This window comes from Silurus meridionalis, chromosome 8 (assembly GCF_014805685.1).
Source record: "Silurus meridionalis isolate SWU-2019-XX chromosome 8, ASM1480568v1, whole genome shotgun sequence".
Classification (NCBI taxonomy): domain Eukaryota; kingdom Metazoa; phylum Chordata; class Actinopteri; order Siluriformes; family Siluridae; genus Silurus; species Silurus meridionalis.
Genome location: NC_060891.1, coordinates 13,674,478 through 13,690,395, shown reverse-complemented (window position 1 = coordinate 13,690,395; position 15,918 = coordinate 13,674,478). Strand labels below are relative to the sequence as shown.

At 39.8% G+C, this 15,918-nt stretch overlaps 2 protein-coding genes across 4 annotated transcripts in view; both read right to left on the bottom strand.

The window, feature by feature from the left end:
* Positions 1 to 6,646, bottom strand: part of itpk1b (inositol-tetrakisphosphate 1-kinase b) — a 36,963-nt gene extending 30,317 nt beyond the window's left edge. Inside the window, exons 1-2 of one of the 2 annotated variants that reach the window (XM_046855379.1) lie at positions 6,339 to 6,646; positions 5,642 to 5,798 (exon numbers count right to left, since the gene is read on the bottom strand). In XM_046855379.1, coding sequence (XP_046711335.1) covers positions 5,642 to 5,736 — 95 coding nt within the window. In that variant the 5' untranslated portion in view covers positions 5,737 to 5,798; positions 6,339 to 6,646. The other variant, XM_046855380.1, reaches the window with a different exon arrangement.
* A 2,373-nt stretch (positions 6,647 to 9,019) lies between these two features.
* On the bottom strand, positions 9,020 to 15,506 carry plk4 (polo-like kinase 4 (Drosophila)). 2 transcript variants are annotated; one of them, XM_046855378.1, is made up of 16 exons: positions 15,230 to 15,506; positions 14,298 to 14,393; positions 14,087 to 14,182; positions 13,698 to 13,812; positions 12,609 to 13,551; positions 12,334 to 12,419; positions 11,808 to 12,163; positions 11,556 to 11,660; positions 11,370 to 11,472; positions 11,061 to 11,210; positions 10,732 to 10,865; positions 10,480 to 10,574; positions 10,112 to 10,238; positions 9,866 to 10,009; positions 9,581 to 9,687; positions 9,020 to 9,474 (listed from the first exon to the last, which is right to left on the bottom strand). In XM_046855378.1, the coding sequence occupies exons 1-16, from the start codon at positions 15,257 to 15,259 to the stop codon at positions 9,375 to 9,377; spliced, it is 2,787 nt and encodes a 928-aa protein (XP_046711334.1). In that variant the 5' UTR covers positions 15,260 to 15,506; the 3' UTR covers positions 9,020 to 9,374. The 2 variants fall into 2 exon arrangements, with proteins under 2 accessions (XP_046711334.1, XP_046711333.1); XM_046855377.1 differs by lacking the exon at positions 15,230 to 15,506 and adding an exon at positions 14,522 to 14,762.
* Positions 15,507 to 15,918: the final 412 nt, after the last annotated feature.

The window sequence follows — 15,918 nt, the reverse complement described above, 5'->3', positions numbered from 1 at the left end:
CTGGCCTATCCATCCATTGCATAACTATTCATTCAGTTGGAGACTGGTACAGTGGGATACAGCTTGCAGTGTGAAACAGGGTTAGTTTCACTATCACAAATGTCCAAATGTGGGTTATAGGAGCTCTTTTTTTTTCTCTCTCTCTCTCTCTCTCTCTCTCTCTCTCTCTCACACACACACACACACACACACACACACACACACAGAGCCAGGACCTTTTGTCGAGCCAACAATTCTGTTTGCTCAGGTTTCAGTGGCCACAAAAAAAAGAAGAAGGAAAAAAAAACAGCACCTCAGCACAAAAGCCTACTCTTCACCTGCCTTGTTATGCTTACTCAGGTTTCCTTTGCTTTCATCCTCTGAATGCTAAATAACCCGGCTTCTCTACAGTGAATGACCCAAACACCAGACACAAACATATAATACACTAATTCCAGACAGGAAAAAAATAAATTATAAATTAATTAATAAATAAATAAAAATGTCTGAGCTCCTGCCCCCGAAACAAGTCCATCACCACTGCAAACAAGAAAGGGCTCAGAGCCGATCCTTGATGCAGTCCCACCTTCACCTTGAACCAGTCTGTCGTTTCTACTGCACACTTCACTGCTGTCACACTGTCCACATACATGTCCTGCACCACCCTCACATACTTCTCTGACACACCTGACCTTCTCATACAATACCACAACTCCTCTCTCGGCACGCTTTCTTTAAATCCACAAACACACACTGCAACTCCTTCTGACCTTCTCTATACTTCTCCAACATTCTCAAAGCATGGTGTTTAAAAAAAATATGTATTCCTAATTGTCTGCTACAATGTAGCACTACAGCACTACAATTTTACATCATTATTTATTTTCCTAAGCATGCTTACTGATGATGGTTTGCCTAGAAAATATCAAATCAAATCAAATCGCAGCTGAAGAAAAGCATGTGAAAGCAGAATCACAAGCTCATGTACACCCCAGATTTCTAATACACCCACAGGCTACATTCATGTGAACGAAAGGTTCATCATTTCATCATAAATGGAAAAAAGCTTGATCATGTGTAACACAAACAGAAGATGAAAGATAACTGCTGAGACTTTTCATAGCTGAAAAAAGGAAGATGGGGGGAAATCGCAAAGATAGTGTGGGTAGATCGCATGACATTAAAAAAACAAAAAAAAGAGATTTATTTATGCATTTTTATAGTAGGTAGATCATTTTTGACTTGGTCATTTTATAAGTAACTCGCATGCTGAAAAGGCTGCATTACACAGTCTAATCAGATTTAGAAAAGTGACGAAGTTAACAGTTTTAGAGGTTGGATTGTGCAATCCGTCTCCCTTTAGGGCAGGTCACACGGAGTGCACCGTTTCATTAGTCACCAGATCTAGGAGCATTTATTATTATTATTATTGCATGTCTGCTCTGACGATTTAGCAGAAAAAAAACAAAAATGTGTCTGCTTCGGAATGTGGTTGTTAAAGGTGTATAATGTAATTAGGTTGAATTTTAGTACTTGGCTCAAAGGTTATTAAACATCAACCAGTAACCCATTAAAGTGTGAAAACCTTTACTAGTGCAGAACTTTCTTTCTTTATTTATATATATATATATATATATATATATATATATATATATATATATATATATATATATATATATATATATATATAAAGTTTTGGCACCCCTGATAAAAGAACGCATTTGATTGCTTTTCGAAATGAGAAGAGATCTGAAACTTCAGACCTTGTACAAACACCTAAGAACTACAGGAGCCTCTGAGCAGATTAAGGATCTTAAAATGAATTTAACTTATGCCTCATAAGTGCACCAAGCTCACAATTACAGCTTATCTGAAATGTCATTATGAAACTGGATAGTTGTGGCAAATAAGAACGACTGGATAAAACTGTTACACATGCTGAAACGCAAAGTAAAACCCCCATACGACAGGAAGTACCTGCAGGAGGGTTTAGCTGACAGGAGGAGTCATGGTTGCACCATTCTATTCTACAGCATTGCTTGCACTAACCTGATCTGCATTAAAGAGTCATCAGAAGGAAAACCCTACTTGCATCCTCATCGCAAAAGCGAATTATCTGATGTATGCAAAACAATATTTAGATAAGCCAGAGACATTTTGAAAACAAGTGCCGTGGATCGACGAGGTCAAAGAAAAATGGGACTCTACGGCACACAAACGCCAAAAGGTATAATTGGAGAAAAGAAGGATGAAATGAAAATTAATGAAAAAGTTTTGATCAAATGAACTGTTAAGCCAACTGTTAAACCTGGGGTGGTTTTATTATGTTTTACGGTTGTATGGCAGCCAGTGGTACAAAAGACATTTCATAGGGAACTGAAAAATGTATTACAGTAAATATCAGTGAAGTCTGGCTGCAAATTAGTCATTGAAAAAATAAATGCGAAAATGTTACCAAAGGTCAATGAACTCTAATACACCTCAAAATCCACTATGTACTACTTAAAAAAAAAAAAAAAAAAAAAAAAAAAAGCAGGCCTTTAAATTTCACTTTAAATAGATTTTAAATATTCTGTGAATATCAGAGAGTCCAAATATTTTACAACTAGGAATTGCGTCTGTTTTGGTTAGTTATTAAAACAAGCCTCTACTACAGACTCCTAGAAAACCTTGGCTACAGACATTTTATTGCAACAGCGGTATTGTGTTTTTGAATGTAGGGTGTCAAAAAGTATTGCACATGCCTATTGTATGTTTATTTAATGACTTTTTTAAATTCATGTCCATCAAATATAAAGTCATGAATCATCAACAATAATTTGGTTACGTTTCAGAAATATAAAATTTGACATTGGGGTACCTGAATTTTTGCACACATTTGTATATATAATCAACATTTCTTAACTGGTGGCACTGTTCAAAAAACTTTATGCATAACTAATTAATTACGTGTATAATAAATACTTTATTACACTTTAACATCGTTTCAGAGAATGTGTATTTAAACCTTTAACACAACACACATTTCTTCAACGTGCTTTCTTTACTCGGATATTTAAAAAATTATAATACATCGAAAAATCTTTTTTAATCACTACACATTTGTTTTACTAAACTTGCGCCAAGTCTCAAATCAAGCACTTAAATATTCAATGACGCCCACATCCGGTAATTAATACCGTCCGTGTAGAAAAACATAGTAATGGTTCCGTTTGGTGTCCTGATAATTGACGTAATTCAAAAGAACATAATTACTTTAAAACATTTACAAGTATATTTTGTCTTCATGCTCTATGAAGAGTTTGCTTTCACTAATAATAAACACACATTTGTATTAAGCGTTCATATTTGTACGCGCCTATGTTAATGTATATGTGAAAAGTATTCATTTAAAGTAGAGAACTGATCGAAATGTGCGATTAGGTCGCGATTAATCACGAGTTAAATATTATATCAATAATATAATATATTATTAATTGACAGCCATGTATACAGTATCTAAAAAATTATCAGTACACCCCTCACATTTCATCAACCGTTTTAGTACAGCCTCTCAAGAGACAATACTACAGAAATTGAAATGTTATATACTTATATAATATATATAATATATTTTAGAGTAGTCGAAGTGCAGATTGTAAAGCAGTATAGATTTACTGTCCTCTAAAAATAACTCAATATGCAGCCATTATTGTTCAAATAACTGGCAACAAAAGTGAGTACACCCTAAGTGATAACAGCTGTAGGTCATGTAACTATGCAAAGCCACATGTCCTATTCAGTTTTACTCTGCCTGACAGACCCTACAAATTTGTGTATCTTGTATCATAGCAGTTCAAATGTGGTGCTTTGCGTACAATTCTCTTATACTGACCACTGGATGTTCAACATGGCACCTCATTGTAAAGATTCTCTGAGGATTTGAGGATTAGAATTGTTGCTCTCTACAAAGATGGCGTAGGCTATAAGAAGATCAGTAACACCCTGAAACCAAGTTACAGTGCAGTGGTCAGGGTCATATAGAGGTTTTCCAAGATGGGTTTCATTCTGAACAGACCTCGCAAGGGTCTATCAAAGAAGTTGAGTCCTCGTGCTGTACCTCAGGTGCAGAAGCTGACTTTAAAAACCAACAATCACGAGTGCTGCCAACATTGATTTAGAGGTTGGAGAAGCGGAAGGCCCGGTTACGAAGCTGGTCTAACAAGAAAGCCCACAAACAGTTTGCTAAAGGCAAGCTGTCCAAAAGCGTGAATTACTGGAAACATGTCCTGAGGTCTGATGAGACTAAGGTAAACTTGTTTGGCTCAAATGGTGTCCAGCATGTGTGAGGACACCCTGGTGAGGAGAACCAAGAAAATTGTGTCTTGCCTACAGCCAAGCATGGTGGTGGTAGCATCATGGTCTGGGGCTGCATGAGTGCTGCGGTTCATTGAGGGAAACATGGATTCCAACATGTACTGTGACATTCTGAAGCAGAACATGAAGCCCTCTCTTCAGAAACTGGATGTTTTCCAACATCATAACAACCCCAAATACACTGCCAAGATGACACCTGCCTTGCTGGGAAAGCTGAGGGTGATGGTGATGGAATGGACAAGTATGTCTCCAGACCTGAATCCTATTGAGCACCTGTGGGGCAACCTCAAACAGAAAGTGAAGAAGTGGCATGTGTCTAACATCCAGCAGCTCTGTGATGTCATTATGGAGCAGTGAAACTGGATCCCAGCAACAGCCTGTGCAGCTCTGGTGAATTCCATGCCCTGGAGGATTAAGGCAGTGCTACATAATAATGGTGCTCACACAAAATAGACACTTTGGACAGTTTTGACATGTTTACTTAGAGTGTACTTTTGTTGCCAGTTATTTAGACAATAATGGCATTAATTTCTATAGTATTGTCCCTTGAGAAGATACTAAAATGTTTGCTGAAATTTGAGTACTTTTTGTGAGATACTGTTATTTTTATATACACATTTCCTGGTATAAACACTATGAATTCAGTATTCTACTGAAATAGCACATCTGAGATATAGATGTCTCCTTATTTGTAGGGCTGGAGGTGGGCATGCGGACCGGGCATAACATTATGACCACCTGACTAATATTGTATTGTTGAGCATTAACAGCATGAACTTTTTCAGCAATCTGTTGGATCGGACCACACGCACCAGCCTTCGCGCCCCACGTGCACCAATGAGCCACGACCGCTCGTGACCCTGTCGCTGGTTCACCACTGTTCCTTCCTTGGACCACTTTCCACATAGATACTGAACACTACAGACCGGGAACAAACCACAAAATCTGCAGTTTTGGAGATGCTCTGAGCCAGTCGTCTAGCCTTCACAAATTGTCAAACTCGCCTTACGCTTGCCCATTTTTCCTGCTTCTAACACTTCAACTTTGAGCAAAAAAAATGTATCTAAAAAAAAATATATATATCTCACCCACTAACAGGTGCCATGATGAAGAGATAATCAGTGGTATGCACTTCATATGTGTGCGTGTGTGTGTGTGTGTGTGTGTGTGTGTGTGTGTGTGTGTGTATAAGAGAGATAGAGAACCAAGTTCGTGTGTACGTGTGTGTGAACAGGGTGTGTAAAGGGTTAAATGTAATGTAGATATGATGAAGATGATAATGATGATAATGATGTACATCTCTTACCTGCACATGTCGGCGAAAGCCAAGAAATTGAGCTTCTTCATCTTCTTCTCGCTGAGCCAGTAGCCCACGCGTTTTCCCCGCAGAAACGTCTGCATGTCCCCCGATGTGGCCGCGACACGAACAAACTACAGGACAGCGTTCACTCACACGCACAGCCCTGACAGGACAAGACAAGACATGAGGGCTGATTAGGCGGCTGTGCGGATACACGGCGGAGAGACACGCGTTACCTGCTATTTTTCTGTTCTGTTTACAAAAAGGAAGTCTAGAAAAGATCCACCCGTAGAGAACCCCGAACAGTGCTGAGTAGAAGGTGATGCTGCTCCGGGTTCAGCAATGCTAACCTGTAATGGCTACACTAGGAGACTGTGAGGAGGAAATACAGACACGCGAATGAAGGCGCTAAACACCGCACACATCCTGTCTCGTGTCGGGGGGAGTTCTCTCTAATGTCGGCCTGCATACTTGTTTTGTTTTTCTGCATGTATTTGAGGCGAGAAACAAACAGCGGAGCTAGTTAGCAGAAGCAGCACACGCGCGCGCGCACGTCGTTGATCCCCGGAACCGTTCATCGCCCGGCGTGACATCGGATCGTTTGGGGAAGAGATCGCTGCGCGGAGGCGTGACAGGTTCGTGCAGGGCCATAGCTCTGGTTCTGGGACTGAAATCAATCGGCCAAACTTGATCAGGTACCTACCGAGCTAGCTAGCGAGGACATCTCCCGTTCCGTCGGATAAAGCTGCCGGGGTTTTCGCTAGCTGGAGGGCTGTCCGTGATTCTCCATGAGCTCCCCCCGGGTGAAAGTCGAGCTCAGGGGCACGCCGGGGCGAAGCACGGAGTGAAATATGAAGTCTGATCGCGCGAAAATTGCGAACTGAATCCCTGGACTGATCACACCCTCGTGACGTAAGGCCGGCCTCATTTAGTCATACCGCCGGGGCGTTTGCGTGCGTGCGTGCGTGCAGGCGTGCGTGCGCGCGCACACACACTCACGCACACACAAATAAATTTGAACACATAAATAATATTAAATAAATATATATTTGTATATTTAAATTTTCTCTCTCTCTCTCTCTCTCTCTCTCTCTCTCTCTCTATATATATATATATATATATATATATATATATATATGTATGTATGTATGTATGTATGTGCGCACACAGCGCCTCCAGCTGGTCATCACATTGACTTCTGTTTGTACCTCCGCGTTTCCTTTAGGGGGCGCGATTGTACTAGTTGCATTCATGTGATTCGTCTTCATCGGATTCAGCAGAAATCAGACTCTCAATGAGAGGTCAATTTCTATTCAGCAACTCAATTATTTTTCAATGTACGTTTTTGTTGTGTGTATAGCGCTTTTAAAAATATACATAAATAAAGGGGTTGTAAATTTCGAATTTAGTACTAAATATTAGTCATAACTTTAATATGTAATATGTCAGTTATAGATCTGTTATATTCTATTAATTATGATATGTTTCTATTCAATTCCATTATATAAAATTATATCGTATTCCTTATTCATTTATTTTATTTATCAACCTTTTGATTTTATTTTATTTTTGTAACAGAGCTGTTGTTAAAGGCTTTTGGTGCGTGTTTTTACAGTGTGATGTTTATATGTGTGACAAATTCAGTTAGAATTTCAGTACACTTTTATTATTTAGGGGCATGAAATAGGCATGCTGATATAATATGATGTAATATATTGTTTGTTTTAATCTCTAAATGACAGCAGTTTTGTCGCATACGGCTACAATATCACACATATACTGCAACTATGGATGATCCAGCAAATAAATACATGAACAGAACTGGAGAATTATTTTGTGATACATTAAAGACATTTGGGTCTGAAATGAATATTTTATATCTAGATATAGAGCAGGGAACCATTTGACGGCCGTTTACCTTATTTGCAGGTTAGAAGTTTATATGAACAGATAGACTTTCAGTGGATGAATGGAAATAGCGCTATACAGAGTTATTCAAGAAGAATAAACCGATATGAACATGATCATGACGCATTGCTTCAGTGACCATTCGGAAAAATGTTGATTGTGAGTATAATACTTTTCCTTAACAAAATATTGCGTATTTAAAGCGGTTGATTCTTTTTGAATAATCCTGTATTATATTTAGTTGCATATCCCTTGCATCAAAATGATAGTTTTATGATGCTTTTCCAGTTGCTTTGGACTGATACTGCAGCTTCTTTTAGTGCTGTGTTGTTTTGTTTTGTTTTGTTTTGTTTTGGCTGTGCAAAAAAAAAAGATGCCAATTAAACTTAATTAAAGCGGTCCGGTAATTCCACGTTATCATCCATTTTTAGCTTTTATAAATATCTTACCTGTTCTGTTTTAGCTGAACTTAAAAAAAACGTGTTAGTCATTTTGTTTTTGACAGCTCTGTGCTTTAAAAATGGCGCCAGCAGAAACGCTTCAGGATCAGACATGCACGACACTTCCGGTGGCGCCATTTTTGTAAAGCACAGAGCTGTCAAAACAAAATGACCAACACGTTTTTTTTAAGTTAAGCTAAAACAGGATAGTTAAGATATTTATGAAAGGGAAAAAAAAGATGATAACGTGGAATTACCGGACCCTTTTAAACATAGGCGACAACGTTTCACTCATGGTATTAAACGTTTACCTGAAGTACCGTGTCCAGACGTGTATTATTATCTTTTTGAGACCGGGTGCGGCTATGCGAGAGAATCGTTAAAAACTAATCCGAAGTCTTTCTTGGAAAAAATCGAAAACATTTGGTCATACAATGTGGATTATGATTAGCTCGTTGCTGTGGTAACCTGGGACGTCATTAGTGCGCATGTCTGTTTAAATCTGTATGGCTATGCTCATAATGATTCACATTGCTAACTGAACTCTTGAATTGTATTATTTCATACGTTTTGCTCCTTATGTGATATCTGAACCCTGTGTGTGGTCACGAATAAAGAAGGTGAATGTAATACAATGATAACTAACGTGTATTTTTTTTAGATAACAGTAGATCCTCGAGTTGTTAGTCAGTATCCAGACTTCACTCCTGTAATCCAAGCGTCACTTTGTGACATCTAAACACTTTCACTTCTGACAGCAAGTTAGTTAAAAGTCTGAGAGAGCATGTACAACATGGTTCTAGTTTTAGACATTTTTAATAGCAAGAATAAACAAACTTTCGAAATATCACTGTGTATAAGCCGTCTCCCGCCAATGTTTTGAATGTGCGCGTTGGTTAACCGGAAACATCCAAAGACGTCACTTCCTCATATGAAAGAATGGCCGTTGAAATGGTCTATAAATGCTTAAATGAGGTCAGAGCAGATTTATTTGTTGTTGGGTTTTTTTATATAAAACAAATACTGAGATTAAAAGTCACATTAGCCAGCAGACAGATGTTTATTGTTGATATGTTTGTATATCTGACTTTTCACTTAAGCCCAGAGGCTTAAATCTTCACTGTTGCAAGATTTAAAAAATGCAAATGTACAAGATGAGGAGTTCAAGAAACACACTGTACAACATAAAAATATATACTTTTCATAATTTTTGTAACAATCTGTACAACTGTTTAAAACGTATTTACAGACAATTAATGCATTTTCATGTAGAGAATGTACAAGTGGATGAAGCTTTTTTAAAGTAGAAAAAGGAAGTGCTTTGGACTGATTTTCACCCTGCATGGTGATCACAGCATGGGGCTCTGTGTTTTCTGTGACCGTGTCAATGCTCAGCGTCGTGCAGCAGGACTTGCCAAAAGGCTCAGAATGGATGATAAGCAATGCAGCTTCTCTTTAACCAGCTCAGGTAACTTCTCATTCTCCTTATAGCTAATCACAGAATGTAAAGAGAAATTCAGTAATAGGCAAAGCTTATTTAATTATACAATGAAATTTAAAAAACATTAATTCCTTTGTTTTGATAAAAGTGCTTTACCGGGTGATGTGTCCTTCAGGAGAGGTGAATGTGATGCAAGAGACTCCTGCCTGGACCACCAACTGGGACCCATCATTAAACTGTACCCATACTTCTCCACTTGTTAACTAAAAAAATCAAATAAATGAAAACACCAACGTTTCATTGAGAATTAATTGCTTTAATTTATGGATCAATTTATTTCAAATGAAGTTTTGTTTATTTTTTGCAGTACCCTTTATATATGTTTTTTAATTCAACTATTTCTTTTCTGAAGAGATGTTGCGAGAGCAATGAATAGTTTACCTGAGAGGCCCAGCCGATGTTGGGTACAAAGATGGACTTGAGCACTTTCCCTGCGCTGGCGCTACCTCCATCTCTGGCTGACTGTGGTGAGTTACCTTTAGCCATACTGGCTGTGGTAAAATCAGATCCACTGTAGGAAATCATCTAGTTATATATAAAAAAAAAAAGGCAATTATATTACAACCTGACATTTGTAACATAGTATACACTAATGCATCATAAACATATTTGAAATGTGTGTCTTACAGAAGGGGTTATGTGGGGTTGATGAGGTGGACTCAGGCACACCTGAGCAACCTCAACAGGAGCTGTAGGAGCCCGATCAGATGCAGGCTGAGCCACTGGGCAGGAGTAGGCCGAGTTAGTGGGCCTTCTAGTAAAGACGCATGAAACAAATTTAAGTTAAACATTTAAGTTTAAATTGTAATTAATTTTATCGTGTGCATTGTTGCAATGTGCTATAAATAAATATTTTCATAATTTGTAATTGATATTGCAAGATTGAGGCTGAGACAACAGAATGGACACTGTCCTGTTAAACATAGAAATCAATCACTATCATAATGCATGTAATGGGATCCGAGGAGTGGCATATTTCAGAAGAAGAGTCTGACCTGCCAATAGTTATGGGGAAGAACGGAGTGGCTCCAGCACTATGCTGTTCCTCAGCACTGATGGCAGCCTCCAGAGACAGACACATCCTGTGCCCCTGACACAAGGACAAACAAAATTACCTTGTTGTATATGGCTAAATAGTATCTTAATTTGATGACACAACAATAGCTGAGTGCACAGAACTCACAGACATCATTAACATTTCATGACTTAAAGATCGTTAAGGATAAAAGTACTGGGCAGAGCATTACCTCATCTGTGAGCTCCATGTAGCGCCTGCACTCAGGGCTTACGCCGCTTACACCTATATCACCTTTCAGTGTGTACGACTTGCCGCTTTTCTCCACCACTCGCACCTGATCGCTTGTCTTATGGGTTTTTGCACCTAAAAAGCAGAACAAATAATGAGTGGACACGAAGACTCTTAACAACAAAATATAATAAAGGCCATATTACACATGCATTGCAAAGGTCAGAAATAAAGGTATTTATTAATGTGTACATATAATAATAATTAAAAAATTCTGGTATAATAAAAAAAGTACAATTTTAACTAACAGCTCAAACATGTAATACTCACCATCATAGAAGCACATTTCCAGGTCTGCACTGGGAGAGTTTTCCATCAACATGCACTTGGCAAACTTGGTGTACAAGGTTACTTTTGGGGTCTTTGATTTCACCAACTGAACAAACTTTGTGGCATACTGATACTTCTTCCAGTACTTCTCTAAATAATAAAACATTGAATTTATGACAAAAAAATGTGTCCCCTGTTCATAAAGGCATATCCACAATGCAGAATAAATGCACTTTAACAAAAAAAGAAAAATAAATAGAACTTCTATAATTACAAATTAAAAATCCTGTTATTTCTTTGAAATAGTACCTGGCAAATCATCAAAGCTGCATATAAAAATGTCTTCTGGGGGAGAGGGCGGATGATCCAGCACAGGAAAACCTTTCCCGTCATTGGGTTGGTACACGGTTACCTGTACAGACAAAAAAATTAATTCTCTAGTCACTTTGTTGTCTTCTACTATTTATGATGTGAACAAATAAGTAATTTATTTACCATGGAGCCATCAGAGGATATCCTCAGTACTTCCTTGACCCTTTCCTGAGCTCCTTGGCCTTTTAGAAGCTCCATGCACACCTCTCCTGTGTCTAAGATACTGACCTAAAAAGAAAATGTATAAACATATTCTGCACATGTAATCCTAAAAAAAAAACAATGCACAGTAAAAGACAGTAAAAATAGTGTATGAACACATTCACAACTACAACCTTCAGGATATGTTAACAGCCCTTAAGTAATCTCACTCACCACAGCATTTTTGGTCTTTTGTCGAATGGGCTTCAGTCTGGCTGAACAGAGAGGAGGAAACAGAGGACTTTTCCTTTCCTTTCCCTCATTAGTTTTGCTCCTGGACAGAGGAGCAGTTTGGGGATCTACACAGCCTTGAGGTGTTGGAAAGTGGCTCATTCCAAACCCATCCTCCCTACAGGGAAGGGGGTCACTGTGAGAAGAGGCTTGGTGGTATAACTGAGAAGGATGGCTACTCGTTGCTCTCACTGTTGGTCGGTCAGGGCAGGAAGGCAGAGCCCCAACTGTCTCTCGCCCAGAATGGAAACTACCACTGTTGCTGTAAGTGCTGACATCTGCTGGTCTCTTAAAAGAACCTTAAAAAAAAAAAAAAAAATGTATCATAGTTCATCATCAGAAAAAAAATAGATCAACCTTACATTTAATGCTCATCACTATTGTTTTGCTTATTTTTTTATTTAGATGAAGTCCCTTTGTCAGCTATAGCAGATTTTTCTTTTAATCTCCTATCAAACAAGTAAAATACCATCTGTGCAGAACCATGGCTGTGCGCTGGATTCTGCTGTCTGTAATCTGACAGGATGTACTGGAGCAGAAAAGGAGGACCCAGAGCTGTAGAAGGAGATGTAATAGAAATGTAATTCTTTAATAATAGAAACATACTTATACATCAGTCATATAATGGCATTTCCAATAGGAGCAAACAACAAAGATTTTTTTTTTATACTGAAAGGATGATATATAGGAACATCAATTAAAATGTTTATCCAATACCATCTGACTCTAGACCTAGTCTCTGACCTTGCAGGCTGTTTGACAGGTGGAGAGGGTAGACGTCCATGTTCAGCATAATTGGAGGTTGATGGGAAAATGCGACCGGATCCCAGAAGTGTCTCCTCTGAGTGGCATCGCTCAAGCTCCACCTCCTGCCTAGCATGGCTATAGCCAGCACCAGAGCGATCAGAGGAGTGTGCCCTTCTCAGGTAGCGAGAATGAGGCCTTCCACTGACAGGATCCACAGCTATCCTCACACTGCCTGGTGCATGTGGCTGCCACTCCTGATCTCCTTTAAAGCTGGAACTAGTGGATTGCTGTGAATGGTTGGGCAGTGGCACCATGCGGTTGGGTAAGGCCTGCCCAATCACCTGTCTGGTTTTCCTCTGGAGCCGACTGCTGCTGCTGTTGCTGGTAACATTCGATGCTGTAGATATTGTCGCTATGCCACTGTCCATGGAGCCTCCGTCACTACCCCCGGAGTCTTTGTTTGCAGTGGATCCATTCTGAGTCATGAAAGGGTGGTCTAGCACTGCTGACAAGCTGGGTCTCAGAGCAGGATTCTTCTGTAACAGCAGCCGAATAAGATCCTGAGCTTCAGCTGACACATAGGTGGGCATCTGGTACTCCCCTAAAACCACCTTACTGAGCGTGTGTTTGACAGTGTCTGTGTCGAAGGGGGGCCTTCCCGTCAGAAAAGCATAGAACATACAACCCAGTGACCAGACGTCCGACTCCAAGCCATGTGCACTCCGGGTGGCCACCTCAGGAGAGATGTAGTTGGGAGTGCCACACATGGTGAAGTGCTTCTCACTAGGCAGCTTGAGCTGTGTGGCCAAGCCAAAGTCTGCGATTTTAATGTTCATGCTGCTGGTGAGAAGCAGGTTAGACAGAGTCAAGTCTCTGTGCATAATGCCATGAGTGTGCAGATACAGCATGCCCTTCACAATCTGGTGCATGAAGTGTCTCACTGTTGGAAGAGAAGCATTCAGAACAATGACTTAGGGTTGCATTTCTGTCAAAATCGCATTTTAATGCTTAAAATAATTAAAAATCAATTACCACCAAACATTATGCATTTTACCGGTTCGCTGTCGTTACAAAAATAAAATTCACCTTCTTCTTCTGTGAAAGGCTTCTTCTTGTCTTTCAGATAACGGCTCATTTCTCCGTTATGACACATCTCCAGGACCAGATACACGTAATTACTGTCTTCGAAGTAATTGTACAGCTTCAACAAAAGAGAACAAAGGAGGAGGGGTCAACAGACGCTTACCAAAAAAAATTATCCAAAATCTAGCAAGGGAACGCTTTTATTATACCCAGAGTAGCACAACAGTTATATGTTTACCGTTTCAAACAATTTTGCAAAGCCCACACAAGATTAATTTGGACATGTATTAAATAACTAAAGCAAAAATACACAGTCAGGTACGGACAGGTAAATCACAGCTCACTAGTCTGACGCCACACTAACGAGTCCCTGAGGGGGAACTGTAACTCACCTCCAGGATTGAGGGGTGTTTTAACCGACACTGGATCTCCACCTCGTTAATGACACGTTGCACCATGCCAGCTTTGTGCATTGCCTTCTTATCAATCTGTGGTAACACAGGGGAACCAAGTACAATTACACAGAGCATATGCCGCCCTCTCAACCGCCCATCTGCCCTTACAAAAAGATGCAAAAAGGAAAAGCAGAGGGGACAGTCTTACCATTTTGATTGCTACTTCCAAGCCCGTGTTGACAGACTTGGCTCTGTAGACGCAGGCAAAGGAGCCCTTTCCGAGCAAGGTGAGAACTTTGAAGTCCTGCAAATCAAAGGTAGACGTGAATGAGACACAGATCTGACCTGCAGGGTGTGAAGGGTTAATAACACAAAAGAGCAGGAAATCTGTTTCTCCTCTCTCTTCAGAACACAGCGCGTATGTTTCTCTACCTCGATGTTCAGATCTTCCGATGACGTGAGGATCTGATTATTTACCGCACGTGCAGGGCTAAGAGTTAAATCCTGCATTAAAGACCGAATCGCGTCAAACATCTTTTCAAAAATGTAATTTTGTGTCGCAAAAGATGTAAGCGGTGTTGCCGATGTCACCTCCGTCTGTCTGAGTGTCTGTCTCTGTGTGTGTGTGTCCTGCTCTGATAGCGTCCCTGGATACCTGCATCTGACAATGACATTTATTAAACCGACACTCAGACTGATCCCGGCTCTGTTCCCGCTTATTTACCTCCACTGGACGCCATCGCACGTCTCCTAGCAACAGAACACGTCCCAATTCTCCAAATACAAACCGTAAACACAGGTGCTTAAAATCCCGAGTGAGAAGTTGTGCGGCTTTGCCCTCAATCACCCCTGTATCCATCTACATCCTCCACCCACCCCCAACCCACCCCCTCCCAAAACACACTCAGGTTCTCTCAGACTCTCCTCCCGTCAATCACTTTAAGCGGCTAGTTAGCTAACCTCAAACCAGCGCGAATGCTAGTTTCCCGCTGCAGTAGCTCCACCTATTAAACTGCACTGAAAACGCAGTTTGACTAATTTAGAGATACAAAATAAAAATAAAAACACATAATTTTGAGTATTTTGATAGTCTCACATGAACCCGCCTAGCTAACGTGACCGCGCAGCTCCGCAGCTTACCTCGATTTTATCGCCGATAGAGACGCTCATTTTTACTTCATTACACTCCTTATTTGAAAAAATTCTTCAGGCACGATGGATATTTTAAATGATAATCCTTTTTTATTTCATTGAACGCGTGCTTTTGTCTTTTGCAGAGTGTAGAAATCCATATAAAGCTCGTGGCTCCGCTCCGCTCCAAAATATTTTTCTTTCCTCCATTTTGAAAAGTCCGCCCGTTAGAATCGTGCTGACGTAGCGTGACGTCACCTGGAGGGCCCGCCACGCCTGCACGCACGAGCTTCAGCCTGGAGTCAAAAAGTGCCCGGATGTTTCACCTACACAGCTTTTACACCAGAGGGAGGCACAGAACAGAAAGAACACAGAAAGAATAACAACTTTTTAATGTTTATTTAATGTTCACTTTATTGACTATTTAATTCAGTTAATAGTTAAATCATACAGTATCAATAAGAGTAATACAATACGCACGTTAATGCGCGTGACATTATACGGACTGCATCCACCATCACCACCACCACCACCACCCCAAAACCTATTTTATTCCTTTTCCATGGCTTGATTTTACTGTATAGTATCCTTTCCTCAGTTTCTTTTAAAATACTGCAAATAAAAACATATGCAAATACTAAAATTCCCCCTAATTTTTCCCCGTTCTTAATTTGTGCTCAGTTGTGTCTCAGCAATAC

Excerpts from the sequence above, each read along its gene's own strand:
- plk4 (XM_046855377.1), bottom strand. The coding sequence starts at position 14,623 with ATGTTTGACGCGATTCGGTCTTTAATGCAGGATTTAACTCTTAGCCCT. Across the intron at positions 13,813-14,086 it reads AACACCCCTCAATCCTGGAG|CTGTACAATTACTTCGAAGA; the intron begins GTGAGTTACAGT and ends CTTTTGTTGAAG. Across the intron at positions 10,239-10,479 it reads TTCCCCATAACTATTGGCAG|AAGGCCCACTAACTCGGCCT; the intron begins GTCAGACTCTTC and ends CGTCTTTACTAG.